This window comes from Protopterus annectens, chromosome 1.part0 (genome assembly GCF_019279795.1).
Source record: "Protopterus annectens isolate FY-2018-M chromosome 1.part0, PAN1.0, whole genome shotgun sequence".
Lineage (NCBI taxonomy): Eukaryota > Metazoa > Chordata > Ceratodontiformes > Protopteridae > Protopterus > Protopterus annectens.
In genome coordinates, this window is record NC_056725.1 from 1,675,299,523 (window position 1) to 1,675,317,755 (window position 18,233).

At 41.1% G+C, this 18,233-nt stretch overlaps 1 protein-coding gene across 4 annotated transcripts in view; it reads left to right on the top strand.

The window, feature by feature from the left end:
* PLA2G6 (phospholipase A2 group VI) overlaps positions 1 to 18,233 on the top strand; it is a 1,377,288-nt gene that overhangs the window by 273,831 nt on the left and 1,085,224 nt on the right. For all 4 annotated transcript variants that reach the window (XM_044068476.1, XM_044068486.1, XM_044068491.1 and 1 more), the window contains exons 5-6: positions 12,572 to 12,668; positions 17,339 to 17,521. In XM_044068476.1, the coding sequence (XP_043924411.1) occupies positions 12,572 to 12,668; positions 17,339 to 17,521 (280 nt within the window). The remainder of the gene's footprint in view (positions 1 to 12,571; positions 12,669 to 17,338; positions 17,522 to 18,233) is intronic.

Below are 18,233 nucleotides of genomic sequence, written 5' to 3' on the forward strand. Positions count from 1 at the left end.
CCAACTGCCGATGAACTTGTCCGGCTCATCGTGCAGCGTGCGTGCAAGGCTTCTGACACCGTCGAGGCTATTCCCCAGAGTCCAGATAAGATTTTGTTCCCTCCTGCTACGGATCCCCATTGGTCAAAATGTCTTCCTGTGGATGCATTGGTGGTGGTGGCCGCAACAAAAAAGTATCTTTCAGAGGAAGAAAGCCAGACTGTCCACCCACCTAATAAAGAGTCCCGGGCCTTGGTCAGGATAGGGAAGCACACCTTTGCTATCCAGTCCCTGAATTATATGGCACACTTTACCAGGCTTCAAAGGGATCTGATTTCCGAGCTCTCTGAAACCTTGGCTGGTGCCATGTCTGATGAGGTCCGTGACAAAGTGGCCTCTCAGCTGGCCACCATTGAATCAATTTCTTACTCCTCTATGTGACTGTCTCATGCATCAGAAGGAGCAGCTAGAGTGGTGGGTTCAGCTGTGGTCTTGAGACGACACACCTGGATGCACTTGTGCAGTTTTGCGGAACCCTTTAAGGCTTCCTTTCTTAATGCTCCCATTGAGGCCTCTTCGTTGTTTGGATCAAAAGTTAAGAGCACACTGGCCAGATGTGAACAGGACATTAAGACCCTTTCTGCCGTAGGTGTCCGTTATTCTTTCCCTCAACGTGCTTTCTCCCGAAACCAAAAGAGTGGGAAGATATGGTTCAAGAAATCTCAGGATCCTTTCCGTGACACACAGGCTGAGTTCTCCCCTAGAGGTAGAGGGGGAAACTCACAGAGAAGACGCTCCTTTCGGGGCAGAGGGGGTCCACATAACCAGGGTTCCAGGGACTCTTTCCCTGGCCAATCCTACCAGTGCTCCTGAAGAGCAGCCCAACTCTTTCCTTTGGAGGTAGTTGGGGGTCGTTTCTCCTTGTACCCTTCTGCCTGGCTAACCATCACCACCAATTCTTGGGTACAAAGGATTATAACCAGAGGCTATCATATCCCCTTCGATATTTGTCCTGTCCCTTCAAAAAACCTTCCCGACGTTCCACCCAGCCAAAGGGATGAAGCAGCACTAGAGATAGAAAAGCTGCTAAGAAAGAGAGTCATCCAAATAGTCCCTCCAGACCAGATAGGATCCAGATTCTACTCAAGACTATTTTTGGTGCCAAAGAAAACCGGGGACTGGAGACCAATTTTGGACTTCAGTGAGTTGAACAAGTGGATGGTCACAATACAGTCTATCCTCCCGCTTTTGGAAAAAGATGATTGGATGTGCTCGATAGAACTTCAGGATGCGTATTACCACATAAAAGTGGACAGGCCATCAAGAAGATTTCTGCGCTTCCGTGCGGGAGCCAGTCACTACCAGTTCAGAGTACTGCCCTTCGGACTCTACAGCCCCCAGAGTGTTCACAAAGTGCATGGCAGTCGTCACAGCTCACTTGCGACTTCAAGGATTCCAGGTGTTTCCATACCTAGACGACTGGCTCATTTCCGTCCCCACCAGACATCTACTGGAAGAAGCCCGGGCATACCCTCTCCCTGATGCACAAAGGCAAGGCATAACCATAAACTGGCAAAAATATCTCACCCCATCTCAATCGACAGAATTCATATGGGTTATCTTGTACACAAAGAACTGCAGAGCTGCCATTTCATAGCACAGAATTTTAAGGATAAAACAACAATCTTGTGGACCAAGTGCTTTTGGCCAGAGGTATCCCACTGCCCAGGACCTATCCTTTCTTGGGTGGTGATCACCCATCTCCAAAAACCCCTTCTTATTCTTCTCCTGCATTGCCTTTGAAGTCCATGGATATAGCACAGTCTTCGCCCTCTGCGGTTCCCTTTATGGATCTCACTAAGGAACCGCAGTTCCCTTCGTGGCAAGAAAGTTTTGCTATGATCCAGGATGTCAGTTGTGACGCACGTAATTTACTGCTCCACAGCCATCCGGGGACTCCAAGTCGGCAGGCTGAGCCACTTAGAGGAGGGGTGACTCCTGTCCTGGACATTCACTCCTCTTCAGGTGGACCAGCCTTCCAACTGATGGAGAAGGCTTTTGCTTCTGCTGGCGATAGCGGACTGTCTATCCCCTCGCCCTCCTCTAGTACACTGGTTTCACAAGTCGCACCTCGCGGACACCAGGTGCAAGGGCCTCAGGACATATTCCCACAGGAAACCCCTTTTCCGCTGTCTTCCCCGGCTTCTCCCTCTGAGGAAGTCCACCAGAAAAGTTTGTGTAAGAGGAAGCACATGGACTCCACAGAGGAGTCCCTCACTGTAAACACAGACTTTGATGAGGGGGAAGGATCCCCTCGGTCACAATCTGAGGTATCCTTCGGTGATATCCTCAAAATCCTTAAACAGAGAGGTGACTGGCAGCCCTCTAATTCAACCTCTGAAAAGTCTGTGTTCCTGTAGGCTTTTCGCGCCCGGCCCCCTACCTCCTGGGTTACTCCAACTGCCGATGAACTTGTCCGGCTCATCGTGCAGCATGTGTGCAAGGCTTCTGACACCGTCGAGGCTATTCCCCGGAGTCCAGATAAGATTTTGTTCCCTCCTGCTACGGATCCCCATTGGTCAAAAGGTCTTCCTGTGGATGCTTTGGTGGTGGTGGCCGCAACAAAAACTTATCTTTCAGAGGAAGAATGCCAGACTGTCCACCCGCCTAATAAAGAGTCCCGGGCCTTGGTCAGGATAGGGAAGCACACCTTTGCTATCCAGTCCCTGAATTATATGGCACACTTTACCAGGCTTCAAAGGGATCTGATTTCCGAGCTCTCTGAAACCTTGGCTGGTGCCATGTCTGATGAGGTCCGTGACAAAGTGGCCTCTCAGCTGGCCACCATTGAATCAATTTCTTACTCCTCTATGTGACTGATGTCTCATGCATCAGAAGGAGCAGCTAGAGTGGTGGGTTCAGCTGTGGTCTTGAGACGACACGCCTGGATGCGCTTGTGCAGTTTTGCGGAACCCTTTAAGGCTTCCTTTCTTAATGCTCCCATTGAGGCCTCTTCGTTGTTTGGATCAAAAGTTAAGAGCACACTGGCCAGATGTGAACAGGACATTAAGACCCTTTCTGCCGTAGGTGTCCGTTATTCTTTCCCTCAATGTGCTTTCTCCCGAAACCAAAAGAGTGGGAAGATATGGTTCAAGAAATCTCAGGATCCTTTCCGTGACACACAGGCTGAGTTCTCCCCTAGAGGCAGAGGGGGAAACTCACAGAGAAGACGCTCCTTTCGGGGCAGAGGGGGTCCACATAACCAGGGTTCCAGGGACTCTTTCCCTGGCCAATCCTACCAGTGCTCCTGAAGAGCAGCCCAACTCCTTTCCTTTGGAGGTAGTTGGGGGTCGTTTCTCCTTGTACCCTTCTGCCTGGCTAACCATCACCACCAATTCTTGGGTACAAAGGATTATAACCAGAGGCTATCATATCCCCTTCGATATTTGTCCTGTCCCTTCAAAAAACCTTCCCGACGTTCCACCCAGTCAAAGGGACGAAGCAGCACTAGAGATAAAAAAGCTGCTAAGAAAGAGAGTCATCCAAATAGTCCCTCCATACCAGATAGGATCCGGATTCTACTCAAGACTATTTTTGGTGCCAAAGAAAACCGGGGACTGGAGACCAATTTTGGACTTCAGTGAGTTGAACAAGTGGATGGTCACAATACAGTCTATCCTCCCGCTTTTGGAAAAAGATGATTGGATGTGCTCGATAGAACTTCAGGATGCGTATTACCACATAAAAGTGGACAGGCCATCAAGAAGATTTCTGCGCTTCCGTGCGGGAGCCAGTCACTACCAGTTCAGAGTACTGCCCTTCGGACTCTACAGCCCCCAGAGTGTTCACAAAGTGCATGGCAGTCGTCACAGCTCACTTGCAACTTCAAGGATTCCAGGTGTTTCCATACCTAGACTGGCTCATTTCCGTCCCCACCAGACATCTACTGGAAGAAGCCCGGGCATACCCTCTCCCTGATGCACAAAGGCAAGGCATAACCATAAACTGGCAAAAATATCTCACCCCATCTCAATCGACAGAATTCATATGGGTTATCTTGTACACAAAGAACTGCAGAGCTGCCATTTCATAGCACAGAATTTTAAGGATAAAACAACAACTGATTCCAATCCTTTCAAGGGAAAAATCCACAGCTCACTCAGTTCTACAGATGTTGGGTTCCATGGCAGCCTCCATTACCATTGTCCCCCTGGCTAGGTTTCATATGAGGCTTCTACAATGGATACTGCTCACCCAATGGTATCCCTTTCAGCCATGATCCGAGTAACCCACAGGTGCAAACATGATTTAAATTGGTGGATGACACACAATCTGCCACAATGGTCTCACCCCTTCTCCCCCCAGCAACCCAAGGCCACAGTGACCACGGACGCCTCCCTGATGGGGTGGGGGGGGCTATGTCAGGGACAGACAGTCCAATGCACTTGGTCTGAACTGGAGGCCCGTCTGCATATAAATGTTCTAGAGCTGAGGGCGGTGCTTCTGGCGTTGCAAGCATTCCATCCCCTGCTGCCATCTGAGACTATTGTGATTCAATCAGACAACATGGCGGTGGTCTGGTATATCAACAAGCAAGGTGGAACCAAATCTTACCTCCTTTGTTGAGAGACCATGAGGATATGGCAATGGGCAATGGCGACCAATCGTTTTCTTCTAGCAACGCACATTCCTCGGAGTTCCATCGTGATAGCAGGCAGACTCAGCAAGTGCATTCTTCAACCTCATGAGTGGTCCCTGAATCCCTTGATAGCGGCAGAGATCTTCCACCGCTGGGGCCGTTATTGCTGCGATTTCTTTGTTTCCCTGACCAACTACAAATGCAGCAACTACTTCACCCTGATTCCCCCTCCGGGACAGTTCCCCAGGGTCGCTCTAGTCCACGATTGGCCCTTGGGTCTTCTTTATGCATTCCCACCTTTTCCCCCTAATTCCCCAGTTTCTGAAGAAATCCCATCGGTTGAAGAGCAAGGTGATCCTCATAGCACCATATTGGCCTCATCAGATTTGGTTCCCCTTCCTTTGGCCTCACCTACTAGATCAACCATTGATTCTCCATCCAATCCTGGAGTTGATCTCACATCCACAGAACCTGATTCATCCCAACTTGAACAGCCTGAAGCTCACAGCTTGGCTACTCCAATTCCCTTGATTGCAGCCAGAATGATCTTTCTTTACTAGTACTTGACATTCTCATTGCATCGCATACGTCTTCCACTAGAATTACTTATCTGAGCAAGTGGAAAAGATGTACCTGTTGGCTGAAAGATAAACAAGTAGATCCCTTTTTAGCACCAGTGTTGATAATACTAAACTATCTGGCCGACCTTTTCCATTCGGGTCTATCGGCCTCTACCATTAGAGTTTATTTGGCTGCAATTTCTAATTTCTATGAGGGTGTCCAAGATTCCTCTCTTATGTCTCACAAATTATGCAAGACCTTCATAAAAGGTGTGAATCATCTGAAGCCACCTTTTAGAGAAACCTATTCAACCATGGGATTTATCATTAGTTCTACAAGCACCGACAATGCCACCCTTCGAACCAGCTTCTTCTTGCGACCTCAAGCATTTGTCATGGAAAACCTTGTTTTTGGTTGCTATTACTTCTGCCAGACATATTTCTGAGCTTCAAGCTTTATGTATCAAGATTTCATACTTGATTTTTCATAGAGATAGTGTCTCTGAGAACTAATCCATCATTTTTGCCAAAAGTGATCTCTGAAATGTCCATTAATCAAACCATTGAATTGCCAGTTTTCTTTCCCAATCATTCAAACAGATGAGAGTATTGCCTACATACCCTAGATATCCACAGGCAAATCCATTTTTACTTAAACAGGACTAGGTCCTTTCATAAATCTGACCAGTTATTTTTGGCCTTTTCTGGGCCTAGATTAGGATCTGCTGTTACTAAGGTCACATTAGCTAGATGGTTGAAGGACTGTGTGACCATCATTTATACGCAACGGAATATCTCATTGCCTACTACCATGAAAGCTCATTCGACAAGGTCGGTGGCAACTTTTGCTGCCTTCCATGCCAGAGCTTCTTTACATGACATCTGTGCAGCTGCAACTTGGGCTACGTCTCATACCTTCATCAATCATTACAAATTGGATTTGGCCTCCAGGGGAAGAGCATCTTTTGGTTCTGTGGTGCTCAGAAATGTCCTTCCATGAGAGCCTCGCAGGAATAGAGGTAGCTGGGGACTCTGTCCCATGCGTAAGGAATGAACGAGGATTAACAATATCAGATAAAGAAGTTATGTCTTACCATAACGTTCCATCTGTATTGTTGATCCTCGTTCAGTCATTACGACCCTCCCTCCTTCCCCCTCCTGTGGCTTCTAGTGGATCTCACCATCCAGTTCTCTTAGGTTATTTGACCAGAGGTAGCCTCTACCTTCTTTTGACTTGCAGACTCAATCTGAGGTAACAGGGAGAGGGGGATTATGGGTAAGAGTTTAGCTCGAAAGTTTGAAGCTGACATGAGCTTGGAAAATGGCCGGCTCGGAACCGATACCCATGCGTAATGACTGAACAAGGATCAACAATACAGATGGAACATTATGGTAAGACGTAACTTATTTTTTCTGCTCCTCCTCCCAATCCCACTTCTGCATGAGCTTTGGCATTCTCCCTCATGTTATGGATACTGTAGCATATGAATAGAAGGACATAGAATACTTGTGTAAAAATCTTACCATAACCATAGGTGCCCTTCTCTTCTATATGCTGCAGTATAGTCTCCATCCCTGACTTCCCCCTGATGCTTGCCTTGATTTTCTGTATGCTCACTCTTTCAGGCTAGTGCTTGGCAACATTCAGTTCTGAGGTAGGTATGTGCTGACGCCCGCTTTATACCCAACATCTGTTTATGGCTGACGTTCACTGTGTGATGCTGCTCATTACACGTACCTTTGCAGTAGTAGCTTAACTTTGGTATAACGGCCGGATATATGAGTCAACCGGAGGCGACCTCCCTCATGTTATGGATACTGCAGCATATAGAACAGAAGGACATCTATGGTTATGGTAAGATTTTCCACAACTATTATATATTGTGTTATAGAAGTAAATGAGTTAAAGTCCAACTGGCATCCATATCTAACTACCATAATGACTTTGACTGTCATTCTTTAGCTTCTAATAAGTTATGCAAAGTCTTTTCTAAAAGGTACAGTTCCCCACTGTCCTCCAGTAAAGGTACTGGTTCCTCTTTGGGACCTTAACTCTGTTTCAGAAGCCTTAATAAAAAGTCTGTCTGAGACAGCATCATCTGCACAGCCAAAATTTCTATGTTGGAAAATCTTGTTTTTGTGTACACTTACTTTCACAAGATGATTTTTCAAAATGACAAACCCAGAATTCCAGTTCTCCCAGTCTGATTTTTCAGACGGATAGGGTATCACTTGGAAGTAACCCACTCTTTATTTGTATGGTTGCTTCAGAAACTAATTCTCCTACAGTATTTTCTTTCCAAACCATTATGACTGAGTATGTTCCTCATATACTAGATGCTCACAGGCAACTAAGATTGTCTCCACAGAACTAAATCACTTAGAAAAGATGTTCAGCTTTTTGTCTCTTTTGATCCTAACAAATTGGTAAGGAAAGTCTTCAAAATTTCCCTATCCAAGTGGCTGTCTGCATTTCCTTTATCTATACATCTCACAATAAGACTTTGTCAGCCATATCATAAGCTCATTCCGTTGTTTTTGTAACTACTTCTATAACCTTTTTCAAGAATTCCTCTGTAGATGAAATTTGTGCTACTTCCTATGCATGTGAAAATTTCAGCCACCAGCAATCCCTGTCTTTTGAGAGCTATTGTTTGTAATTGATATCTGAATCAGTAGACTGGGGAATGAACAACAGCCAATCAGTGATTCTAATCTGCTGACTTCTTGCTTCAGCTGGTGATGTCAATAATAAATGCTGCATTTAATAAATATATTATGTACATGTATATGTATGTATTTGTATATACATACACACACATGCAAGAAAAACGGCTCTAGGCAACTTAATCAATTTTTTTTTGTTGATGTCTGCAGATCTAATAATTTGTGGACAGTAATGTTAAGTCATCTTTGCTTCTGCTGTAAGGTGTTTAAAGAATGCATGCTTTGAGAACACTAAAATATATACTCTGCATGTAATGATTGTTGTGTCTTGCATCACAGAGATGAGCAGATTTTGATTGTAGTATGAACATTTCAAATTCATAGGTTAGTACTAAGCTAACTGCTCTTGCGAGCCATTTTAAGCCTAGCCAATTATCCCTTGTGAGACTCAAACCCTGCACCCTGCATTTGTAAGGCAAACACCTTAAGCATTAGGCCACCCTCCCACAAAAGAAACTGCCTGCCTTTCACTGTAGTCAGGGATTGAACCCTGTAATCTGAACACATAAAACCATCTCCGTAACCACTAGGCCAGAGGAGTAGCAGTATTCATGTTAAAATTAAAGGATACCGGGTGTGTAACAAGGTATAGTAGTTTTCTGTTTTTACCACAACTGTGAGCATACAGTGGATATAAAAAGTGTACACACCCCTGTTAAAATGCCAGATTTTTGTGATATAAAAAATGAGACAACAATAAATCACTTCAAAACTTTTCCCACGTTTAATGTGACCTACAACCTGTGCAATTCAATTGAAAAACAAATCTGTTGGGGGAAAAATATAAAAAATAAAAAACATACAATAAGTTGGTTGCATAAGTGTGCACACCCTTAAAGTAATACTTTGTTAAAACACCTTTTGATTTAATTACAGTATTCAGTCTTCTTGGGTAGAAGTCTATCAGTATGGCACATCTTGACTTGGCAATATTTGCCCACTCTTCCTTGCAAAAGCGCTCTAAATCTGTCAGATTACAAGGGCATCTCTTGTGCATAGCCCCCTTCAGGTCACCCCACAGATTTAGGTCTGGGCTCTGGCTGGGCCATATTGAAACTTTAATTTTCTTCTGATGAAGCCATTCTTTTGTTGATTTGGATGTATGCTTGGGGTCATTGTCGTGTTGAAAGGTGAAATTCCTCTTCATATTCAGCTTTCTAGCAGATGCCTGAAGGTTTTGGACCAAAAGTGACTGGTATTTGGAACTGTTCATAATTTCCTCCACCTTAACTAAAGCCTCAGTTCCAGCTGAATAAAAGCAACCCCAAAGCATGATACTGCCATCACCATGTTTCATCGTTGGGATCGTGTTCTTTTGGTGATGCGAAGTGTTACTTTTATGCCAAACGTACGTTTTGGAATTGTGGCCAAAAAGTTCAACTTTGGTCTCATCAGACCATAACACATTTTTTCATATGCTTTTGGGAGACTTGATGTATTGCTTTGCAAATTTTATCTGGGCCTGGATGTTTTTCTGTGTAAGAGAAGGCTTCCGTCTTGCAATCCTACCCCATAGTCCAGACATATGGAGAATATGGCAGAGTGTTGTCACATGTAGTACACAGCCAGTACTTACCAGAAATTCCTGCAGCTCCTTCAGTGTTGCTGTAGGTCTTTTGGCAGCCTCCCTGACCAATTTTTGTCTTGTCTTTTCATCAATTTTGGAGGGAAGTCCAGTTCTTTGCAATGTCACTGGTATCCCATATTTTCTCCACTTTTTGATGACTGTATTCATTGTGTTCCATGGTATATCCAGTGCTGTGGAAATTTTTTGTACCCTTCTCCTGACTGATACCTTTCAACAATGAGATCCCTTTGATGCTTTATAAGCTCTCTGCGAACCATGGTTAATGTTAGGAAAATCCTACTAGGACAGCTGAACTTTATTTGGGGGTAATCAGAGTCTCTTTAATTGATGGCAGGTGTGTATCCGTAAAGACTGAATGCTGTAATTAAATCAAAAGGTGCTTCAACAAAGTATTAGTTTAAGGGTGTGCACACACAACAAAGTATTAGTTTAAGGGTGTGCACACTTATGCAGCCAGCGTATTGTACATATTTTATTTTTTATGTTTTCCCCCCTAACAGATTTGTTTGTTTTTCCATTGAAATTTAAAGGTTATATGTCACATTAAAGGTGGGAAAAGTTTTGAAATTATTTATTTTAATCTCATTTTTTATATGACAGAAACCTGGCATTTTAACAGGGGTGTGTGGACTTATGTCCATGGTAACTCTCAACTGTCCAGATTATTGTGTCATAATTTTGGTCTGTTACTCATAACATTTCTGGGTTTCTGGCAAATCACTGAGGACTGAATTCACTAAATAATGATGATATATTTGAGTTTCAGACTTCATATCCTTCAGAAAATGCATGCTAATACAAATTCTCTCGTTGTCGCAACTTTTTTTTAAGTTTGTAAGAGTAATATTTAAACTGCATCCCTATGTTTGGGCCTTCCCTGCCCCATTACTTTAGCTTTGTCCAGATTTCTTGTGCTAACAGGTGGAGAGGTATGTGAACTCCACTATTGATCTGGTAATTATGTTGCTATGTAAGAAGACCCTGATAAAGATATTCTGTCTAATGTGTTATTTTCTGCATATTGCCTGACTTTTGGTACAGATCATTCCTAAACCTCCATAATGTATACTACATTATCCTGCAGATCCTACAAATTCCTGCAGGAGCAGCGGTTACAGGTGATACTCAGATGTTGTAGTGTTTAGGGGTGAACAGTTTTGATGCTGTGATCTACAGGCACCATAATAAAAGTTTTTTAAAAGGTGCCATGGGTTATTATTATTATTATTATTATTATTATTACACAGGCAACATTCAGATCAATCATTTTCATGAATCCTGCATTTTGTTTCTTTGGTCACAAGTGGTTTACTGTCTATGAACGAAGTGACACGATATGCAAGTCACATTTTTGTAACATCTCATATAGAAAAAATATATAGGTTCATAGGTTGGTACTGGGCTATCTGCCCAAAGGCATATATTAGCCCAGCCACGTTGTGCGGTATTCACTGCCCCTTTAGTAGTTCCCTAGACCCTTGTTACTAGCAGCTAGTACCCTTGGCCCCTATCTAGTAATGCTGTTGGTGTGATCCCCAGTGTGAACTTTCTGTTACCCATCCACTCATCAAGGTTCCTCTTGAAGAGTGATAGTGAGGGGCTCTGTCTTATGTAGATCGGGACCCTGTTCCATAGTAAGGGAAGTCTCTGCGAAGGGAATCTATCCCTCCAGCATGTTCTATTCATTGTTGTGTTGAGGTTTATATCCCTAGAGCGTGTAGCTCGAGTAGATTTGGTTTTGCTAAGATGGAGCATGTTCAACAATTCTGAGTTGGACATGGCTCTGTACGTTAGACAGTCATCGCCTCCGAGAAAGCGGTATGCAACAGAGAACAGTCTTAGCTTTTTCAATTGTGCTGCATAGGGCAACTATTTGAGACCAGTAATCCTCTTGGTTAGGTACCTCTGTGGTCTCGCCAGCTGCTGGAGATGTCTAGCCAGGTACATTCCAATTGGTGCATTGTACTCAATAATGGGTCTGATGAGGGAAGAGTAGAGGGACACCATTACATCCTTAGATCTTGATGCGAACCCTTTCGTGATTAGATGGGTCACATAGAAGGATTTTCTAACCACTTTGGCAACATGGTTATCAAAGGAAAGCTGACTATCTACTTGGGTCCCTAGATCCCTTATTTCTTCTTCAGATATAAACAGTTTCTACTTGAACACTTAATTTGGTATAATTCATCATCTGTGATGGAGTGTTTGCAAAACAGAAAAATGTATGCATTTAATGTTTATTTTCCTTTCATTATATTTAACACACCACCACATTATGATAGGCATCCAAGAAAACGGTCTGTTAATATAAAACAAGACTGATATGTTGTATGTGTTGAAATAATCTTACCTATGTACATTTTTCTACAGGGACTGTTCAGAGCATTGTAATTGCAGCATATGATTTTGTAGTACATATTCTATGCAAACAGTTCACAGTAATGCGCAGCTGTGAGCAGAGCAGCTTCCATGTCTATAGGACCAACACTGCTATGTAATACTTTGTTAATCTGCTTCTCAGAGGCAAATGGCAGATCTGTACTTGCAGATTGAAAGGATTATTTGGTCATACAGAAACCAGTGCCATTATGTTAGCAGATTACATATTTTGGACTTCAGCTCATTCACTCATTTTCTGATTACCCATTTATAAGTTGAGGGTCATAAGCTAGCTAGATCCTGTCTCAGCACTCAGTGGGCATACGGCAGTGGAACATTTAATGAACAGAGTGTCAGCCATTTACAGGAACATACACACACAGCTAAAGACAGTTTGAAAGGCTACCCACCTGCATAATTGTGTAGTACACCTTTAAGGTATGGAAGAAGACTTTGGGAGCATCTGATAAAAACCCACATGGACATGAGGAGGACATGTAAACTCTATGCGTAAGACACCCAGACTGAGAACTGAACTAGATAGTAAAATGCTATATGGCAGCAACACTGCCACTATGCTGCTTATGGTGAAGGTGAAGCTATGTAAGTTGTATAATTTAAAGCTTTTGAGATGCTACTGTTTTTTTTTTTCTACATATGTATTCTAACTGATGCCTAAATGTTTAACTTGCATAGGTGTGCTGAGAGCATCTTAGATGCAGATCCAAGCCAGGTTCATTCAGAAGACTTGTTGTATGGAGGAACACCACTACACTGGGCAAACAAAGCAGAGGCAAGTTTATTTTTAATGAAGTAAATTGTGATACCAGTTATATCACCTAGTCTTCTGTAAATGCCGTGATAAATGCCACCTGATATTTACATCTTGCTAGTACTTACCACCATAACATTAGAAGCACTGTTTTCTTGTATGTCACACCACTGATGCTTTTATTTACATTGTTGGGCAGTTGCAGTTTTGGTCAGCACTGAAAATAGCACTGCTAGTGACAATTGCTCCTTATTTTGTAAAAACTGTCCTAAATGTTTTAAAGTGTAGACCAGGGGTCTGCAACCTTCACTATTCAAAGAGCCATTTTGGCATTTTTCCTACCAAATAAAATTCATCTGGAGCCACAAAACATAGTTGACCCATAATATGAAGATAACTCAGTGTATTAAGTTTTATATATAGTTATTATACTATATATAAAAGAACTAAGTTTTTATAAGAGCAGTATTTAAAATCTGTCCCTATTTTTGTTCCTTTGTTGAGAATTTTATTGGGCTCTCTCGATTGCTGTCAGTGTGTATGTGTGTGTGTGTTACCTTTCATCCTCTTAGAGTAAGAAATGTGGACAAAGCCATAAATAATGGGGGAGACAAAGACTCAAAAAAGGGGCACTTTTTAAATATAGCTTTTACAAAATTAGAAAGTTAATAGAACAGGTTTTGCATTAGACTGAATTTTCTGAAGGGTATGAAGTCTGAAGCTCAAATGTCTGTCTATATTTTCTGACTTCAGCTGTAAAAAATTTGCCAATGATTTGCCAGAAAACTACAGTTTTATGAGAAACGGACCAAAAATATGAAGCAAAAATCTGTAATAGTTAACTGTGTGCATGTGTGTGTGTTTGTGTGTGAAATGCATATTAACAGAAACAGTGTTAATCAAGCAAATAAAATTAATCTGGAGCCACAAAACATAGTTGACCCATAATATGAAGATAACTCAGTGTATTAAGTTTTATATATAGTTATTATACTATATATAAAAGAACTAAGTTTTTATAAGAGCAGTATTTAAAATCTGTCCCTATTTTTGTTCCTTTTTTGAGAATTTTATTGGGCTCTCTCGATTGCTGTCATTGTGTGTGTGTGTGTGTGTGTGTGTGTGTGTTACCTTTCATCCTCTTAGAGTAAGAAATCTGGACAAAGCCATAAATAATGGGGGAGACAAAGACTCAAAAATAGGGGCACTTTTTAAATATAGCTTTTACAAAATTAGAAAGTTAATAGAACAGGTTTTGCATTAGACTGAATTTTCCGAAGGGTATGAAGTCTGAAGCTCAAATGTCTGTCTATATTTTCTGACTTCAGCTGTAAAAAATTTGCCAATGATTTGCCAGAAAACTACAGTTTTATGAGAAACGGACCAAAAATATGAAGCAAAAATCAGGACATTCTGCAAAAATCTGTAATAGTTAACTGTGTGCATGTGTGTGTGTTTGTGTGTGAAATGCATATTAACAGAAACAGTGTTAATCACGCAAGTTTATAAGAGTAATATTTAAAATCTGTCCCTATTTTTCTTCCTTTGTTCTCCCTTTATTTGTGGCTGTGTCCAGATTTCTTGTGGTTAAGAGTTTCAGTGGTATGGTGGAGAGGTACGGAAACCTTTCAGGAGATGCTGTGATGATGCCAAAGAATTGCTCGATTGTTCAGTGTGTGTGGAATGCATGGTAAAAGAAACCATGTTATTCTAGCAAGTTTCTAAATTTATAAGAGCAGTATTTATAATCCATCACTTGATCGCTCTCAGTGTGTGTGTGTGTGTGTCATGCTGCAGAGTGGCCATTATTTTTCGAAGCTACAGGGAGCTACTGCAGAGATGTGGAAGAGCTGCATGCGGCTCCAGAGCCACAGTTTGCTGACCCCTGGTATAGACTGTCAGAAAAAAATGGTACAGGATGGTAGCATTTATAGAGAGTTTACAAACTGTTAGACAAGTTTGCTGTTATATGATAAAACATTACTGCAGTCTAGTTGCCTAATAAAAATGCCATTAACGGACGTGTTTTGTTTTTTCGGGTAAATGGCAAATCACGAAGTAATGAACTAAGTCTGGTTAAAAAAAAAAAAAAAATATTTATACATACAGTCTTTGGCCATCATTTTAATGTGCAGGTTAACATTCATGTTGTGCAGTTGATTGCATGTTATAGTCTATATCCGCCAAGCTTTCTGCAGAGAAAACTGCCCACAAAACAGTGTGTGTGTTTTATGGCAGCAATACTTGAAGTTAACATGTTTGATGAAGAGCTGCATCCTGGCATTATAGTAACTTTATTTAGAGTCACATAAAGAAAAGTGTCCTTTCAGAACATGGAAGAGCACTCTACTGTCCTGTGCTGACTACAGCTGATACATTCTTCACATTTGTGTTGTCCAGCTAACCAGAGGACCTGATATAATAGTATTAGTTAAGGGTGTGCACACTTACGCAACCAGCTCGTTGCACATTTTTTATTTTTTATATTTTTCCCCTAACAGATTTTTTTTTTCAATTGAATTGTATAGGTTGTAGGTCACATTAAAGGTGGGAAAAGGTTTGAAATGATTTATTGTTGTCTCATTTTTTTTATATATCACAAAAATCTGACATTTTAACAGGGGTGTGTACACTTTTTGTATCCACTACATGTTTAATGTAGTGGACAACAAAGGTACTTTTGAAGGTCTGCTCTTCTTTATATTTTATTGTATTTGTTTACTCTTTTACCTCACTGCCTACTTGACTGTAAGACCCAGTCTTGGTCTATCAGCCCATTCTCAGCCTTCACAGGGTGAATGCCAAATGAAAGGGGGGTTGTCATTCAAGTAGCCAACAGGGGTGGTTTCCGAACATGGAAACTTTCTTCACATTTGCAAAATGTTGCCCCTGCTCCAGCTTTAACTGTTATGAGAAAAATATAATAGACAAAGTAGGCAGACTGAATACAGAAGCAAACTCGCATGTAGATAAAAAACAGTGTCATGACAATGGTGTTTAGTGTAAGGCATGCAAACAAGTCTTCTATGATCACATTCATTACTGGGGCATGTTATGAAACTGATTGAACTGTTCCTTGTTAAATGTGACAGACGCCTTAAGACAAATATAACAGCATCAAGTTTATAGAAGAAATACTACTACTATCTCTGATCCACTACTGCTGTCATTAATTAGCATTTAACATATCCAGTAGCATTTGCTAAAGTAATAATTAAGAATAGCCCATAACAGTACTGTTTGGAAGATGTAATACTGGCATGGACTTCGTAACAAAAAATAGTAATCCTGCTCAAAAAAGTAAACAATGGCAGTTTCAGACGACCAAGCTCAAAACATGAAGCAACATTTAATGGTTTTGCATCCATATGTTGCTGATATTAGCAGTGTTGCATCTAGATCTCCTGTGGCTTACCAGTCTGTAGGTAGTGTCCTTACCTTCATTTCAGCTTTGGAGAGGCTTATTAACCACGCTATCAATTCTAACTATTGCCATTTAGAAGTCGCTGATCAGATCTCATCCACACACGCAACAGTACTACTAGGAAAGGCTCTGACCACCTTATTGTTTTCATTTGCAGTAATAGACCTAAATTCACCAGATTTTTTCAGACATTCGCTGATTAAAAAGAACTTTTTCAAAATGTACCTTCCAACTACTATCATCTTCTGCAGGAATATTCAGCACTTCCTTTCCCTTACTTGGCACAGCCCGAGTTAAGGTCTCAGGTTCGTGTTCTGAGGCACTGAATAATTTCCTGCTACATCTTTGAGGCCCACCATATAGTTATTCATTGAGATATCTTCAGACTTCTCCTATGTTCAAGTTTCATATTGACATGTGGTGTTGCTGCAGCCTTCTTGGCTTGCTGATACAAGTCTTACAAAACATTACTCTGAAGACCACCTTCATCTTGACAGGCAGATTGTCGCAGCTGGTGTCCAAAATATTTGCAAGAATACCATGACAGGCTACCGAATTCAGCTCACAGACTGACGCATTTATTTGTTTTATTAGATTTTATTTACTGGGTTGGCAGTACAAGGCCCATCATTAATTCAGGAAGTTAAAAAAATATATAGATTATTTCTATCACCCAAAATCAAGAACATCTGGGAGACTTGTAAAGATGCAATTTGTTTTTTTTTAAAATAAAGTTGTCTAGTGGTTTATTGTATCGCCATGCTTCATTAATGATATATTTTAAGGAGTAAACTCAGGAACAACATGATTGTACTGATTAATGTTGTACTGATGAATGTTTTAAGCGCTGAAGCTGAAAACATAATTGTCAGATGTGAGCATTTTTGGTGACTGGCTAAACATCCTGATTCCTACGATCACATGGGTGTTTCTCTTGTTGCTTGCCTTGAAATGCTGCAGGCACTAAGTTCAGTATATGTTTTAATGATCCAAGAGACAGCATGTTAGAGCAGTCCATGTGCATATAGCTAGGCCACTTTAAGACCCACATAGAAGAAACAAACCTTTGAATGTGGTGTATTATTTTTGCATATGTTGCCTTCTTGATGTGTTTATAGAAGTTGGACATATTTGTTATTAGTTGTAATGTTTCATACCTCATTTCTCCCTGTGCTGCATAATCTTGTTGGTGCTGCAGTGTGTTAATTTAAACTATTTTTTTAAGTTCAGGCATCTGTCTGATTATGTTCCCTCTGGTTGTCTGTAGATGGCACGTCTGTTGATTGGTCATGGCAGCAAAGTAAACTATCTCAGTAAAACAGGAGACTCCCCACTCCATATCATGGTTAAATTCAAGCGCTTTGACTGTATCATGGTACTACTTACAAATGGTGGAAATCCCAACCTCAAGGGAGAAAATGGAAATACACCTCTTCATTTGGCTATGAAGGTAGCTGACCACTTGATTTAGTCTTTATTACTAATTTATTCCTTTCTGAGTTTTTGTTTTGAAGTATTTGTACATACATTGCTTCTGTATTATAGAGCCTTTTGATCACTATTTTGTATACTTGTTTAAAAAACTTATTGGTGTCTGTGTCCTTGTGTATGATGTACAGTTTTCTTTTTTCAGATCAGCAACCATTCACTGCACATATTACCAGTTCAGAAGATAATACATGTATATTTGAAAAATTAGGCAAGAATATATTGATAAGTATTTTTTCTCAAGTTAAAGCTTTTCCAAAGTCAACAGTTTGTCATTGTTAGGATTATGACAAAAAATTCATTATAGTTGTACTTTTTATGTCCAATATAAAACATCACCAAGCCACTCCATCTACAAATTCCATAGAAAGAGATGCAGATTGTACCTGTGATAAGAAAATTAATGGGTGCATTTTTTTTTAAAAGCCTGCATATTTTCATTAATGTTCACAACTGACTGCACTGGGCAGTAATGAGAGATGTTCTTTAACTCATTACATCGTGTGATGTCTCCAGGCGTTTCTGCAGTTACCTCCTACTGCGCTTCTAGGAATCAAATATTGCCTGTTCATATTTGCATTGATATTTCCAAAACCATGCTACATACAAGGTATCAGAATATTTTATCTTGAAGCATGCATGATGGCAAACACAGTTGTATTGATATATGACCT